Source organism: Stegodyphus dumicola, chromosome 3 (assembly GCF_044657685.1).
Source record: "Stegodyphus dumicola isolate Sdum_Otavi_A_Nest chromosome 3, ASM4465768v1".
Taxonomy (NCBI): domain Eukaryota; kingdom Metazoa; phylum Arthropoda; class Arachnida; order Araneae; family Eresidae; genus Stegodyphus; species Stegodyphus dumicola.
The window spans coordinates 89381421-89399544 of record NC_140770.1 but is presented as its reverse complement, the minus strand read 5'-3'; the positions used below and the strand labels follow the sequence as shown (position 1 = coordinate 89399544).

Genomic DNA, 18124 nt, shown 5'->3' with positions numbered 1-18124 from the left:
CGAGACCACATAGAGCTCTTCTTGTCGACGAATTTCTCGAGAGTGAGGATATTCGCCAGATGGATTGACTAGCCAAGTCTCCAGACGTCAACCCTAAGCGTTGCTGAATGAGTGGAACCAGTTGCCACAGGCACTGATAAACTGCCTTATTTCCAGTATGACATTACGCTGCGAGGCCTGTATGGCTGTAAGAGGGGACCACCCCCTTATTAACCTATTTCTTTTGTGTCTTCTGCAACCGCTGTTTCAGACCTTAAGACTCTCCTGAGTGTTAAACACGAACATGCGTGTCTATTATAACTGTTAAACGTTTATTTTGTTTGTATTATATCAACTTATGTTCACACCAAATTTTATTAAAATCTATCCAGTAGTTCTGGAGATCGTAGATCAACTATGAAAATTCTCTTAATTTCTTACACCAGTGTAGAAAAGGCACTAAGGCTATCTGCCTAAGACGAGGGATGTCTTTGTGAAGGTCTTTCTCAAGCAAACTAATTCGTATTCACATTACACATGGGAAAAAACCATAAAAACCAACTATGCAATCGGAATCGGTTCGCCTGGGCTCGAATCCAAATCAGATCGAAATATCAATACTCAGCGGTCTTAAGCACTGGGCCACTGGTGAGGCCCCAAAATGCTTACAAGCTATTGGGCGCACAAACTCGACTTGCAAAAGGTTTGGAGCACGCAAAAGGTTTGGAGCACGCACCCTTGCGTGCATAATGCACGCAAGGGTTATCTGCGTAAGGGAAAGGATGCCTTCCTGGAGGATTTTCTAAGGGAAACAGGCTAGTATACATGTTGCACACAGGGAAAACCACCAAAACGTCCATTCGCTCGGAATCCAAGCCAAGTCGGAACTACCAGTGTTCAGCGACTTTAACGCTCGGATACTGGTAGGCCTGACTTGTAAAAGGCCAACGCTGATTTAAAATCAGGCTTAGAGGTGGGCAAAGAAATATTACGAAGGTCGCTGCCAAAGCTCTCTCTCTCTACCTTTTAAGAAATATATTCTTATATACATGTAGCTTATTTGTATCCTTCTGAGAGCTGACGAAAATAGAAGTGATCGAGCAGATAAAATCATAAGATAATGGATGAATTAACATAAACCATACATAGTCAACTCTTAATTGATCTGTGTAATACTGGCGACGAAGTCCAAGTTTAACTCAAAGTTTAATTCGACAGCAGTTGAAAATGGAACAAAATGCATAAAAATTAGCAAAAAATACTATTAAAATTTACTTGTATTTTTAAATAGTTTAATCCTGAGAATAAGTTCATTAAGTAAATAATTTATAAAATTAATAAAATCAGATTAAGAAAAATGTAAATACTGGAATGACATGACTGAAAGTGTAGAAACTACGTTACCAATTACATTAAAGAAAAATATTTATAAGAAAATTTGATTAATGTTCATACTATACTTTCCGAAAACAATTTGTTTTATGCTAATGGTTTGTGACAGTAATTTTTCCATCGTGCTGCAATAAACAAACTTAACTTTTGTTTAAAATAAGGCCAGGTTAGTCCGTTCCTAGTTTGAACTGCCACATTACACATCTATAAATGATTAGTAATCAATGGGAGAAAAATTTCGCTTCATGCAACGACAAGAACGAAACAAAATTTGAAAGTTTTCAGATTTTATATTACGCCCATAAGAGCGTTTTTTTGTTGTTGTTTATACACATATACACGTTTCAAGAGCATTTGGACTAACGCCCCACTGGGCAAAAATATTAAAAAAACATCATATTAAAATCTCCAATAGACAGACTCACGCATTGGAGATAAAAATGTTTTATTCCGCACAATACTGCCACTGCTCGCTTTGAAATTGTTGAGTTTTTACCTAAAAATTCTTTAAAGTTTTACAAAATATGAAATAGATAAAAAAAAACTCGAAATTCAAAATCCGGGCTTCCAGGCGCCAATTTTTCGGTGGAAGACTACGTTATTCAAAATTTGATGGCTTCAAGTGCCATTGGTTTTTCACAATGCGAGAAAACATACATTCATGTAGATTCTTCTTTATTTACTTTTTTAAATATGACAGAAGGCGATAATATTTGGCGGTAACAATTTGAAAAGTGATTCACCGCTTTTAGTGATTCGACCCAAAATGCCATTTCGAGACTAATAGCCTTTGTGGATTAACGCCCCTTTTGGTTAAAAAAAAATTAACAGTATATTAGAAACTAGTATCAAGTAGCAAATTGACTCTTCGAGTCAAACAACCATAAAAATGCGCATTCAAAATAAAAGAAATACTAATTAAGTGCACATACATAATTGTTGAATATCTATAGAATTAAATCCAGACAAATGCCTTTTGTCTGAATGAAGTAATCAATATTCCACTCTAGCGTGCAGCTTATAAAACAAACATTAATATGTGAGACCACCCAAACCATTATATGCCTTTAATATTACATTATTAATAGTCTAGTACCGTATATTATATATTAAAAACTGAGATCGCGTGTAAAAATATATATTTCTATACTGCTACTTCATTATTAATGACAAAATAGTGAGAGCAATCGTAAAGCATAAAGGCCTGAAAATCCATCGCTTGAAAAGTCGCAGAAAGTGAGCTATATGCACATTATTTATGTATCTAGATGTCTAGGAAAAGCACATAATGAAACGAAGAGAACGCAATATAAGTAATTGCGTTTCAATTTTGTAATTTTCCATATTTATAGCAAGGCATACAAAGCAATACAGTATTTAAAGACATAACAAAGCGACGTGGCAACTTACACAGGATTTCATCTACTGATAATTAATCAGCAAAGCTATAATGCAGATTATCATATCTGATAACAAATCGAAAATCTATTTAGATTGATCTAAGAATTATAAATCAATTTTGTTTCATTCAAAATTAGATGACTCTACAGCCTCTTCACTTCGATAGTCCCTGTTTACAGGGTCTTATGAACGAGAAAAAATACAGATTCTCTCGAAGACAGCTCTTTTAGTACTGTAGCTATATGACATCTTTCATTTCATCATTTGAAAAGAACCTCTTTTCGTGCAGATTTCGTTTTTAGTATTTAGAATGTCCATTAATTACGTAATGGTAATAAATCCCAGCTATATGGACGTATTTCCAAACGCTGTGACATCAGTTTCAGATAGTGCTGCCAATGCCACAATAGCAAGCATTGCCGTGGAGCAAAAACAGTAGTTTCGCGTCAAATCCAACATTTTCTTTCTTATGCCCTAACAAATGTATTTTCAAGGCATTTTCATAATATGCATCATTCACCGAAAACCTATAAGATGGTAATGTTGACATCCCTAAAAGAGTAGATACCCAATTAGAACATACTTTGTCGATGGTCAGCATGTTAATGTTTTTGAAGTGCTTACACCATTCAAATATTAAACAACAGCTTTCTGTCTTACCAGTAAATATATGCCGCAACATTTTAAATGTTTCCTAACCGTTTTTGTAAAGTTTAACATAATATTTAATCATAGCTCTACAGGATATTCTCAGAAACGTCTTCCTGTTTCGCGAAGACGAAACGTAACTCGCTGTGAACAAATACTGAACATGTTTGTTAAGTGCAAGTCCAGACATCTTCAAAAATCCGAGTAGAGAATTGCCTATGTAATACCATAAAGGATAAAACAACAACAAAAAAATATCGGAACTTTTCACTTGTTTGGATATCTTCACTTGTTAGATAAGACTTGTTTAGATATTTGCATACGTTTGTCTCCATACAAATATTTGGAAGTTTCTGCGGTCTTTTTTTAAGCTTCATAAATTTATGAAATATTTTATATGGTGTTGCCTTATATTTTTTCGAAAACTGTAGTACGAGTGAATTTTGAAAGTAAAATTCTTTCATTTAAAAGAAAAATAATAATAGAACAAATGTGTTAGTTCATACTCAAGGGGTTAGAGAAGTTTCTACTTTCTAACCGGAAACGCTATTAATACACAAAATTATATATATGAGTAAGAGATACGGAACCTTAAAGAGAGTACGTGCTAAGCGGAGCAATATTTTATTCAGGTGAAGGCTTAAACAGGCGTTAATGTACCTAATACTAAATAGCTCTAAGTTTCAGCAAAACTCAGAATTATGCTCAGCTGTTATTTATTACTATTACTGTCCAGAAATTACAGGTCCTAATAAATACTCTAGCTGGTATTACTTCCTATTGTATTAATTCTGCACATCAAAAGTGAATTAAGTTCTCTGCAGCCAGCTAATAGCCAACAACAGAAAAGTATAATCATTTAGCTTTAGGGATCTAAGCAATACGTTAGAGATTACTAAAGGGCTAATACTCTACTGATGTAAGCTTTTACGCAAATATAATTACCTAAGCACGCCCACAAAGCACTCGTAGTTCAGCGTCCATAATAAATTCAAATTGGAATAATTTATAAACGGACCATCTACGTAAATCGATTAACTGACGTCATGATATCACATAAGCAATCTGAGAATCTCGCCTCACCATTAATCATTATAGAGGCCCAGTAGTTTCCACTAAAATACTCTAAAATATATCTATTAAAGAATTATGAAAGGAATCATTAATTTGTTTACACAAATACACAAAATTATATATATTATAAATATACAGCAGTGTTTAATATATATGTATATATAGAAAGAGACTGTCAAGAAAAATCCTTGAACAACTTTGCCCTTTTACTGTGAAGCACCCTATAACCTGTAACAAGTAGTGCTGTAAATTTCTGTAGTGTTAACAAACGGATATCAAAGTGTTTCGTAGAAATTTATTTTGGTTTAATGTAAATATAATGTGAGAATTTGAGATCCGAAAATCTTCAAATAACAATGGAGTTGAAGCGAGAGTTGGTGTGGATGCTGCATGACAAGATTTTAGAACCATTTTTCTTCCATAAACAAACAGTAACAGAGGGAGTTTACCTCGGTTGCATTGATTAATTACAATCGCCCAAAGTTGAAACACCGTCAGTTAGAGGTCATGTTTCAGCAGGATGGTCATGTTTCAGCTGGACATTCTGCGTTCTTACTTTTCTCGACAGAACGTCCCCCAACAAATGAATCACGAGGGATGGAGGCATTCCATGGGAATCACATTCGCCTGACATAACCCGTATGGACGTGGGCCTATGTTAAGGACATTTTTTTTACCGTTTGAAAACGTTAAGTAGTACAAAACCAGAATTAATCTAAACCAGAATCTTAAGACCAGAATCAGCAATGCTATTGCAACCACTAATCATGCGATGTTGCACCATACATAGCCAGACTTGGAACATCGCTTTAATATTTCACGTGCCACTAGTCATGCGCATTGTAGAGGTTGTGTAACTTGTTTTACTTGTAACAAAAACTTTGAAACTTGCTGTTGAAAGTGTGACCAATACCAAAGGTTATCAGTTGTCCCATTCCCAAACAACAGGCTGGTATAAATTTGTTCAGGGATTTTTTGAACACCCTGTATATCTATTCTATTATTAGCAAATACTGACGTTTTTTTATATAAACGAATATCAATAACATACGGAATGCTTTCACGTTTTTAAAGAAACGGGATTCCGTATCTGTGCATCTAAAGATGCATCTTTTTTCAAAAACCAACATGAGTTTAATGTCCTTTTAATGCATATCATTTTAATATTTTCTATGCATGCAACACAAATATATTTACATATTATTCAAAATATATCAAAACAACAATTAAAAAAATTTACATGATAACAGACATTTCAAGCATTAATACCGACATCGACAAATGAAGTAATTCAGTTACATCAAAAACTACCACAGGCGTTTCAATTTAAGAACTCAGCTATTGCTAATACATCCATAAAATACTCTTCAAATGAAAATAAACATTTCCAAGTAGTTTAGAAAATCCACGTTTCAATTTCAGTCAATCCTAGGATAACAAATTAAACGAAACCCACTTCCTAATATCGAATTACCAGTTCTCCCCCCAATCATAGAGAATTCTCTCGTTAAAAATCCAATCAAACACGCCAATCTCACTCCTCTTCTATAAAATGAACATTAATCTCTCTCATCTCCCAACTTGCTCGAAGCTAGAAAAATAATTCCGTCATTTCTAGATGAAAATGTGGAGGACAGAGAGAAAAATGTAATCAACCGGGAAATATGAAATTCAGTGATAGTGGGTTTTTTTTTTTTTTTTTTTTTTTTTTTTTTTTAAATCTGCTATGAGTATATGGTATAAAATTTCACTGAGTTGTTTTATAACGAAAATATTTATTTTGCAAGCGAAACCTTATATTTAACGAATGGCTCTTAAATGTTTGCTGTCATTTCTGTTTAAAAAACAAGAGATAAATAAAATTTAATTTACTTATTTTCCACTGTAGCTGTACGAATGAACCTAAAATGTGAAGGAGAATTCATCTAGATAACACTGCTGAAGTTAAATTTGAAAGACTATAAGGAAAATTTAATATGAAAATTTCCAGAACTTGGAATAAACTAGAAAATGTTTGCATAATTTTTCTCGCAAAATAATAAGAAAAATAAACGATTAAACCGCTCCAGAGGAAAATTTGATAAAATTTAATATTTTGATGATATTAAATTTATAATGTATTATCTCTTCTTTTCGCATTCATTCGTGGTGTAATTGGATGCATACTCGATGCGTATTCGAGAGCTCTAGGTTCGAGTCCCGGCGAGGGCATTGCACATTTTTCACGTCTCCTGCTTCAAAAAGGAAACCTAATGACTCTACAGCGGTGCCCGAACTAAAAGGTGATGGAAAATAGTTGGTCATCACCAGGATTTGGCGACTGGAACCCCTAATCTCCAATCGCCCTTTAAAAGGGGGAGTACATAAGGTATTTTCTCCCTCCGTCCAACATGCATTCGCGGTGTAACGCTAGCACACTCGGCGGGTATTCGAGAGTCCAGGTTTGAGTTGTGGTGAGGGCACTGCTCATTTTATTATGTCACCTGCTTCAAAATAACCGAATGACACTACAGTGGCCCCGAACTAAAAGGTGGCGGACAATACTTCGTCACCACCAGGAGCAGATAGTTGGGTCCACTAATCCCCAGTCGTCCTTTAAAGGGGGAAATATATAAGGTATTTTGTCCCTCCTTCCAACATGCCTTCACGGTGTAAGAGTGGCACACTCGGCGCGTATTTGAGAGTTCCAGGTTTGAGTTCCGGCGAAGGCACTGCTCATTTTTTATCTGTTGCTTAAAAAAAAACCTAAAGATTCTACTACTTGTACAAAGAAATCCAGCAATTTACTGAATAATCAAAATGTCATTAAATATCTCTGCGGCCGTCTTTAGTAAAAAAAAGTTTAAATCTGAACACTAGAATATGTAATATTTCTTGCCATTTTGCCAATGCACCAGCCTGAATGCAAAATTTGAAAAAATGCAATGACCTTTGATGAACATCAATTTATCTAACTAAATGTATTAAAAAGGACATCTATTTAAAATCGTAAAAGCGGCGAAATGATCTACTAACATGATTCGAAGACTCCAAAGAAATTTCAATGAAATACTTATTACGACTATGCTAAAATTAAATTTTTTACCATAAAAATAACAATTTTAATTATATATTAAAAAAGTCTACATCTGTTTAGTCACAGAGCCGTCAAATTCCAAACCGTCATTACGATAAACTCAAACATGAAAATCTACTCATAAAAGTAATTGCAGATGTAGCCACTACGGAGTATTTTTATGCGCAAAATGATGTTATGGATGTAGTGTACTCATATATGCTGCATCTGTGGCTAATGCCAAAATTACAGCAAGATAGCAAGGATTTCCTTTCTCAATAAAAAGAAGATCCTCACATTTTCATGAGGGCTACTGTATTTATTTCAACGTTGAATTTCCTGGTAGGAGTGGGCGTGCTCCTCTAGATGTCTCTCTTCTTTTTCCGTGGTATCTACGTTCAGTCGACATAAACCTGCGTGTATTTCCTATTACATAAAAGATGCTAAGTTCGAAATCTCTTCTATTACGTGATTCAGCGCATCTAAGAAAAGGAAGGGATCATGCATGCAGTTGCTGGTAAGGAACCCATCTTGACATAATGAGATGTGTGTGGTTCGAATTTCAATTTAGAGCCGCTGTCGGATACGTCACAAAGGATGCCCATATCTAACTCTGGTTCTTTATGCACAAATAAATAATTTATTTTACTGTAGTTGTTACAGTTAACGTATTACTTTCGAAGCAGTTAAATGTGACTCATTTTGTACCAAACATATTCCTTTTCCTATTATTGCGAAGTTTCAGCTTACATTTTACACCTAGAAGTTTTAGAAATTCATTGCTCACAAATCCTTTCGGACATCTTGAAAGTGGTTAACTATTAACGTCAATTATGTTTGCTTTGCTTTCGCTGCTATCTGTCCAAAGGGGCAATCTGCCCATATTTTCGTTTTGGCATTTTGCGTTGGTTCACTATAAATGTCCGGATTCACTTTTCAAATTGTTGCCGTCGAATATTATCGCTCTGTATTATATTTAAAGAAATTAAATAATGAAGAAGCTGCAAAAATGCATGTATGTTTCTCGCATTGTGAAAAAACAATGCCACCTAGAGCCATCCAATTTTGAATAACGTACGTTTCCACCCGAGTATGGGCATCTGGAAGGCCCAAATTTCGAATTTGCTTTATTATCTATTTCATATTTTGTAAACCTTTAACGAGTTTTTGATTAACAAACTCAACAATTGAGAAGCGAGCAATGACAACACTCTCCAGGGGGAAAACCTTTTTATCTCCAGCACGCGGAACTATGTATCAGAAATTCTAAAGCTTTGCTCATTTTAAAATTATTTTGCGATATTGCTCTTGAACTGAATTTTATGGTTTAAGAGCGAAGACTATGATATTTAATAAATAAAGGTAACACACAAAAAGTTAAATAACGCCCCTTTGGACGTAATTTAAAATCTAAAAACCTTTAAGATTTTTTTATTTATTTATTTAAAACAAAATGAGCATACAATACTACATATGCATTTTGGGAAGACTCATTTTGTTTATCATAAAAATGAGGCTGTTCTATTACTTTAATTTGCTGCTCGAATACCAAGTCTTTCTTTAATTAAAGAAATTTTGTTAAAAGGAGAGAAGGACTTATGAAATTGAGTTACCTTTAGTTTATTTGCAATCTGACGAAACGAACATTTGAAGAGACTTATAAACACTTTCCTTACAGAAAATGTTCCTTGAATTACAGCAAAATTCCCTTTAGTCTCCAGGTTTTTATGTTCTTATTATACCTCTCTTCTCAAACGTATGAAACTAAAATAAATCCTGAAAATCAAACATCTAGATATATGACGTTCTTAAATAAAAGAATATAACACAACAAAAAGCTCGGACAAAACAAACATTCATATTGTGCCTTAACATATCCGAAGCCAAATGATATAACACTAAGCAATCCCACCAATAGTCTCGGGCGGAGCATTTTGCTATCTCTTCATCTCCTGAGAGAAAATAGCTTCTCCCTATATATATATATATATATATATTTATCTTCTTTGCTTTTGGTGGTACCGTCCACATTTTTCTCCCGTTTCTGTTGTGACAGAGAATGGGTGATAGAGGATGAACTATAATTCTTGCATGACTTATATTATCCCCAATATATCTCAATATATTTTACCATTATGTTTAGAAAACCCATCAGCATTTTTTATTTTTGGATCTCCATATGCACTTGATATGTTTCATCTTTGATGTAGGGTACAAATCAAACATTTTTCACATAACTTCTGCATCAAAAATATTTTCAATGAAAACAAGAAGATACTGAAATACACACTCATACATAAAATGAAGAACTACTAGCGAAGCAGAGTGAAATTTTTTTTTATGCACAATATGATTGATATAGAACTAATTTGTTCAAAAACTCCCAATACGGTTTATTAACATAGTGACTTGGACGGAAAGGTTATAAATTTCTGACAAACCAGGATCAGGATCAGATGGGTTTCGACTTGGTAGATGTTATTTCTCATCCATCAGAAATAAACAATGCATTTAAAGAAGCGCAGGGATATTCCAAATACGAGGGTGGCTCCATAAAAAGGTTACAAGGGTAATAAAACTTTTTAATTAATATCAGACAGAAAATACAAAAGCAAATTAAGGCCTTTCATTTTTCATGATAATAACAAAATCTATTTAGGCATTTATCTGAACGCAGGAACAATTTGTTTAACCCGGCTTCGGCTTTGTAGAAATCACGTTCCTGCCCATTGAGCGAGTTCTCTCGATGTGGCTGTTTTCAGATTACTCTTTGAAGAGAATATATCATTCCAGACAAATGTTCATTCAATTTCGGAAAAAAGACTAATGGGTGCTAAATCTAAAGAATGGTTGCTAAATCTATTTGGAGGTGTGACTATAGACTTCCCACTTTAACTTTTGAAGCGATTTTGAGTCTGGCGAGAAGGCCAAACTCAAAGAAGGGCCGGTCTTATCCATGGAGGAAGATGACACCACTCAACATGGCAGGGCGCATGCGTAGGATAGTTTCACGTAACTTTGTTTAAAAGGCACAATAACGATCAACAATCTGCGAACTTACTCTACCTACCCGAACAATCACTGCAAGACAACTCGTACCGTATATATTTTTATCTATTTCGTAATGTCATTGTTAATTATCATAGCGCACCCTTGGATTCACTTTAAGATTACTCTTTTCTATCTTTGTTTGTATGTCACTCCTGCTTGACAGGTTATCACCAGCTTGACTGCCCTTTTTAGACTTCCAGACGGCATTTTCATATCTTTTCACAACCTATATCGTTATAGCTGCTTAGGCCGCTTAAATAATCAAAAATTTTGAAAACATATTTAAAAAAAATGTAAAAATGTAAAAAAGCCATGTAAATATGTATATTTTTTAATTAAATATTTCTTAATATTTCTAGTTATTTTCCTGTATCTTTCGTAAACTACACTATTTTTCGATTAGGGATAGGGTCTTGGACCCAGGCACCCTGATGCTACACCAAATTTTCTCCCGTGTAAACTAGTACCATCTGCCTAGCCGATTTGAGAATAAAATTATTCCCAGAACGTAGAAGGAATAAAATTATTCCCCCTTTTATTCAAAATGCGTAACTGAAAAAAATCAGGTCTTCAGTTAATTCGGGTATAAGGTATTTCTGCTACCTTCTTAGGAAAACTTCGTGGTGTAGTGATCTGCACGCTCAGCACGTAACTGAGAGGTCCGCGGTTCGATTCCCGGCGAAGGCATCGCATATTTTTCAATCTCTCTTGCTTCCAAAATATCCTAATGTCTCTAGATTGGCGCCCGAACTAAATGGGTGTTGGATGATGATTCTCCTCACCCAGGATTTATCGACTTGGTCCTCTAAAACCTCAGTCGCCTATGTAAGGTATTTCTCCTACCTTCTTGGCATGCTTTCGTGGTGTAATGGTCTGCACGCTGGGCCAGTATCCAGAGGTCCGTGATTAGATTCCCAGGGAAGGCGTTTGTTCTTTTTTCAACTTGCATGTTTCCAAACTTAATGTCCCTACACGAGGAATCCGGATAATTAAGTTGTATTTTTCCTGCAGGCCACGCATCTGTTTACTGTATTGCAAATGAGGGAATTTTATGTTTATTTTATATACAATATGTAATATCCTTTCTATCAAATATCGAGAAAGCACAGTGCGGATATCTACGCATTCCTTTAAATTAATTTAACAGTTCTTTTTTTAAACTATATATGCACTGTATTGCATTTGCTTTTACAGTATCCAAATCAATGTAAAATGCGTAACACATACAGATATCTGAAACACGAATAACTGCTACAATTAAATACACAATTAGTCAGAAGACGAAAATTACCAATAAGAACTGCGATTGCTAGAATTAGGCAAACTGCTGTTGCTAGTTTTTATCCTCGTTCCAATCAATTTCATTTGTTACATTTGGAAATTAAATAGATATATTAGTTTACATTTCAGAAAAGTATCACTTGGAGTATATAGAGTTTTAACAATTTACGGCACAAACACGAATTCAGTTCTCTTATACTTCTAAAAGGTTCATGGATTTTATTCCAGTATTTAAAAAAAAAAAAAAAAAAAAAAAAAAAAAAAAAAAAAAAAAAACTGGTTTTCAGATGAAAGATTTTCAGATTTTAAATTACATTTAAAGAGGCATTTTTTAAACATTTTGTGTGTTACCTTTACTTATTAAATATCACGTTCTTCGCACTTAAACCGTAAAATGCAGCTTAACCTTTTGAAGACGGGATGGCCATTATAGTGGCCATAGAGTCCTCTCTTTGAAAAGACGGGGTTGTCCACTTTAGTGGCAACGTCTTTTTCCCCCATTTTCCAGGCTGAAAAGTGGGGTGAAATGTCAAATTTGACGTCCCTGGGGTTTTAACCACTTATCTCTTTCAAAGGTCTTCCTTTTGCGACATGGATGCACCCCTCTGAGAATCCATTAAACTACACACAAGAATCTTTGTTGCAAATAGGAGGTGATTTCTTAAAGGGGGGAAAGCATTCGTTTCAAGATTCCCCGTCCTTTGGTAGCTTTTACTGCTAACAAAGCCCCGGCCTCAAAAGGTTAAGAGCAATATCGCAAAATAATTTTAAATTGAGCATATCTTAAGAATTTCCGATACACAGTCTCACGCGCAAGAGATAATATTTTTTTTTTACAACGTTGCCATGGCTCGCTTTGAAATCATTTAGTTTGTTAAAAACTCGTTGAAGTGAAATTCGAGCTTTCATATGCCCATATTAGCAGTAGGATTACGTCATTCAAAATTGGAGGGCTCTAGGTACCGTTGTTTTACCACAATGCGCGTAACATACATACATTTATGCAGATTCTTCATTATTTAACTTCTTCAAATATAATACAGGGTGATAATATTTGGAGGCAACAATTTGAAAAGTGAAACGGACATTCAGAGTGATTCAACGCAAAATCGCAAAACGAAAACAATAGTCTCTCAGGCACAAAGCCCCTTTGGACTAAAAATAGGAAAAAAAAAGAGGACATGTGTTTAGTAATATACGTTATATATCCAATACAATTATACAAATTAAGAATTTTTAGACGAAAATTAAAATTTTAAACCAAAATTTTGCTTCCAGTTGAATTAATTGCATTCATATTTTCGCTCCTAAAACCTAAAACCTTAACTGCCCCTTTAAATGATCAGAAACTAAATATGTGAAACAAATGTACTAAAAGTATAAGAAGAAAGTTACAAAGTGAAAATAATCCTCATTAAAAGAATAAAGACATTAAAATAAAAAAATAAAAAAATAAAAAAAAAACTCAATGCTATAACAATGCTTTTTTAAACAATTTTTTTTATTTTTTATAACACTGATGTTTATATTAAAAAATAAAATAATCGTGATAAAAATTCTGTAACAAGTGCATACAAACAAAGCTTTACAATAATAAAGATTTTTCTTTCAACTTTTTCGACCCAGTCGCATATTACGTGTCCGTTATTATATATATTTACTGATATTATGAACATATTATAACAGACAATAAATGAAAAATGAGAAAACGCATTAAAAACCTGGAAGGGAATTTTTCACAAAAAAGTAATAAAAATGAGTTACATTTTTACTACCAGAAAAGGTAAGGTTAATTGACTAGAGAAAGTACACAAGGGTTATCTGCCTAAAAAAAAAAAAAACAGGACTAGAGGACGTTCTAAGGAAAAGCGTCTCGTATTCATGTCACAGATGGAGAAAATCAGGAAAAAAATCAATCTTTCACTAGGATGCGAGCTTAAGTCAAATAGGAATTCAGCGATCTTTTCTGCTTAGACACTGGATGTTTAGTTTCAAAAGAAGTCAGATAGTAAGTATGAAAGTTAGTTTATAGCTCTGCAGATTTATTATTACTACCTAATATCACCATTGTTTTCCCAGCAAGCATATATATCTTTAAAAATTGTTAATATTTTTGCATTTTTGTATTGAAAAATGTACGTTATGTTAAACATTAATTCTGCATGATGATATTATATATTAGCACAAGTTTCTTTTACACCAACCACGGCATATTACTTTACGTAGATAAAAGCTTGTTAGTTTCATTATTTAATTATCCGCATATATTCATATATACGTATAAATACTTAATATTGCATCTTCATAAAAACTACGATTTAAATGCAAAAGATAAAATTTATACAAAATACATACGCATGGATAAGTTATTCTTATATTATCACTGTCACGCATGCAGAAATAAACGCTAGTGCAAAACTATGACATCTATCACGTCAGTTTTATATTATATATTTACGTACAAAAATTAAACAAATATTAAATAAGTCAAAATAAATATTAGTGTCAAATTCCTAACATTAATATTTTTACACGGAAAATTAAATATAAAAAAAAAAAACTAAATACACAGAAGGTTTCGCAGAACAAACATCTTAACAAAACAGCAAATTAAAAAAAATCTCATTTCCAGAATACGTTTGGCAACATAAGAGAAACCAGAAATTAAAAAATAACAATAAAATAAAAAATTAAAAAAACTATCCTCTGTCGAGCTGACCGGTTAATTAAACAATTCACTAATCTCCAGAAATGTGGAACTAATTCTTCCGTAATTAAAAGTAGCTTTTCCGTGTATCAAAATATAATATTTGCTCTTAAGAACCAATGAAAAGATAATATTTTGTTTTTCTTTCGTTTCATTATCCCTGAATAATTGAAATGTTTGGAGGTAAACAGGAAATCCTTTGAATGCAAATTATGAAAAAAATATATGTCTTTGTAGCTCGAAAAGAATTCAATCGGGATTTATTTAATTATATTATTATCTTTGATATGAACATAAAAACAATTAATGCGAAGTTTAGGTTGACGACATATTAACGTAAGCTTAAGAAGTTAAACTGTAAGGAAACAACCCTCCGCTCTTAGAATAAAGGAATGAAAGCTAATAATATGCTTTGAAAGGAGGACATTTTATGGCATAAGTCGTTTTGCAGATGCATTTTCTTTGGCTAACGATGTAATTTTGTTTAAATGCGTTTACTAAATATGTTTTAAGCCATATGATGTTTTTAAAACCGGCTAGTAATTTCGGAAATCCTGCGCGTGTGCTAATTGAACTTTTAAAAATTTTGCTGTATTTTGAAAAATAACTTGTTATTTTATTAACTGCAGTTATTTATATAGGTTTTCAGGATTTCTCTTGAATGAGATTTCATAAAGTTATCGGCTGTTTATAGGCAAAAACATCGCGGACTAAAACGTTATGAAGAAAACATCGTGTACGAAAAGAAAGCATGGAAAAAAAAACCGCATCGTAGCTCTAAAATATCATCGTAGAAAATAAAAGTTTTCGAAATCATGGCAGTTTTAAAACATCGTCGCGCAAAATAAAACGTTCACTCGTACAAAATAAAGTTACATGTGCGGTGCTATTATCGCATCGCACATATGTATTTTCAGCCTTTAAAAATTTTAATTGCATTTTAGAATAATGAGAACGAGAGCAAGAAGAACTAATAACAATAAATTAAAATTGAAAGAAACTTAATCATTCAAAATGAGTAGAAAGTTAATGATCCGTATAACAGTTAACAGATCATAATATTAAGTTAGAAATCAAACAACAAAAATCAGCGTCACATTTTCAAATTTTCACAGTTGTGCGCTGATTTTTGTTGTTTTAGCTTCTAAATTAATATTTGTTCCGCGTGTTATTGTATCTTAATTAGTTAACAGACCTTTAAACTTAAGTAGTTAACTATTATTAAAGGTCATGATTTAATTAATCTCTTCAATAACGTAGTAGCAGCAATCTCTTTTAATGGAGCTGGATAAAGCGTTAACACGTTTTAAAAACTTTCAAGTTAAGTCCGCGAAAAGCATGTCTGCGATGTTGCCATCGTGCGATGGGCTTGTATGTACTTTATTGTTTACCATGATACTGCAAAAAATGACAGTTTTTTATTCAAAATTTCCGAAGATATACGTGAATATATTTTTTTATATATTGCCACGTTTTGAAATTTGGCACATTTGTTGAAAGCGATAAAACATCAAATGTGGTTTATACACTTTGCTAAAATTGTTTGAAAGTAGTAATGATGTGATTTTTTTTCCGTCATGCACAATGTAAAAAGGTAGGAACGAGGTGCCTTTTTTTGCGCTCAGGCATAATGGAAGGGAAAGAAAAATTGGTTGCCATATATTAAGAAGTTCGCCAAGTGAATTATTCTTGGTGTAAACTGAAAATATTGCGCCAAGATAAATTTTTGAATTTCTCCATAAAATTCGCACCAAGTTTTACAAAATTCAAAATCCCGGCATAATTTGAGTCGTAGAATGGAAATATGGAAAAAAATTGGTATGTTATTTCAGAAAAAGTCCGATTTTGTGTCAAAATACCTATGTTAGAAATGCTATATATAAATCTAATATATATCCTACGTCGCGCTTTCGAGACATGAAAAACGCAATTTGAATTTTGTCAGTGGCCCAGCAGAACGGAAGATAATAAAACCGCAAATAAATTATTCTTATAAGCTTCCATTTTCTTTAGAATTTTATTGTTATAGGAAAATATAAAGCCCAAAAATGCTACGATATAAAATTTTTTACGAAACTTTAAAAATAAATAATTTTAAATGCTTCTGAATTTAATTTACAATGTAATAATAAATCATCTTGATATTTTTTATCATTATTACTATGACTGACAATGCTGCAATTTACCCTTTACGACCAAGACTAAGCAAATGTAAAGTTTGTTTTGTTGCCTTATAATGATGTATACAGTATAAATACATTTACAGGGGTACACAGGCAAACTTAACGTGATTTGAGTGAATTAATTCTACAGATGTCTGAAGATTGTATTAAAATATATAAACTCTTCCCAAAGAATTTTTTATATACTTAAAAAGTTAGTGTTTTACCTTCGATCATAAAATAACAGTTTTTTTTTGCATTAAAAAAACATTAAACCAATTGTGGGGAAAATTGTTAAATGTGAATATTTAAATTTTAAATGCTTATATATCTCTTTTAACACGCTTTTAAAACATTGTGCAACAACAACAAAAACTTTAACAAAACAAAGTCGATTTAATATTAATGCTAATATTATTGAAATGACTAGAAAAACCGTGATAATTAGACGATTTATGATTACAAAAATTAATAAAAAAGTTATCTCTAAAACAAATTTGTCCAAAAAGTGTTACAGCCTACGACAAGGTTCTTTAATTGCTTTACATCAGTTGTTATCTTTTTTAAACAAAATTTAATACATGCAATTTAGAGACATTTTCAGCATTATTCTTCCAGTTTTTTTTAGAAACGCCAGCTGTTTCAGCTTAAGCCCATTAATCATTCTTTATCCAATTCTCATCAACCAACCTTTTCTTTGTAAGCCTGTAAATAATTTATTAATATTAAAAAAGCTCACCTTTTTCTCCTCTTCAACAGTATCACACTGCAAGAAAAGGGAAAAAATGCAATGTCTTATTATACAACATATAAAGCAAACATGTACAATATTACGCAAAACAGATATAATTAATGAATAAAAAATATATTACTATAATACATTTGCAAAAACAGAAAAATGTTATTAAAATAAAAACCTTCTATAAAGCATAATGTTATTCAAATTTCTCATCATTACCAGCGCATTTAAATATTTTGTTATACACACTTAACCTAAAATAATAAATATATAAAAATTCGCAAAAACAAATATTCAAGTTGAACTAACTTAATTTGTTTGAAGCGTCATACGAGAAAACAGAAATAAGCTTAGAGCAACAAATGACAACTAAATTAGCCAATATATTCTACGACAGAGAGGTTTCTTAAATACTATATTTACTTAAATTTGACACGCAATATCAATGAAACTTTTATTACAAATTGAATTAATATGACTAACTAATGTACTAATTAAACTTATTCTGAATGATATTTAAGGAATCAAAATGCAAAATACACGTGTTCACGTTAAAGAAAAGGTAGACACAGGCGAAGAAAGCAATGGCAAGAATGATGATGATAGCGAAATAGCGGGGAAGAATGACGATAGAG

The 18124-nt window shown here is 32.7% G+C and overlaps 1 protein-coding gene across 2 annotated transcripts in view; it reads right to left on the bottom strand.

Moving 5' to 3' along the window:
- Positions 1 to 18124, bottom strand: part of LOC118185639 (uncharacterized) — a 669417-nt gene that overhangs the window by 350207 nt on the left and 301086 nt on the right. For both annotated transcript variants that reach the window (XM_085813050.1, XM_085813052.1), the window contains one exon: positions 17490 to 17516. In XM_085813050.1, the coding sequence (XP_085669176.1) occupies positions 17490 to 17516 (27 nt within the window). The remainder of the gene's footprint in view (positions 1 to 17489; positions 17517 to 18124) is intronic.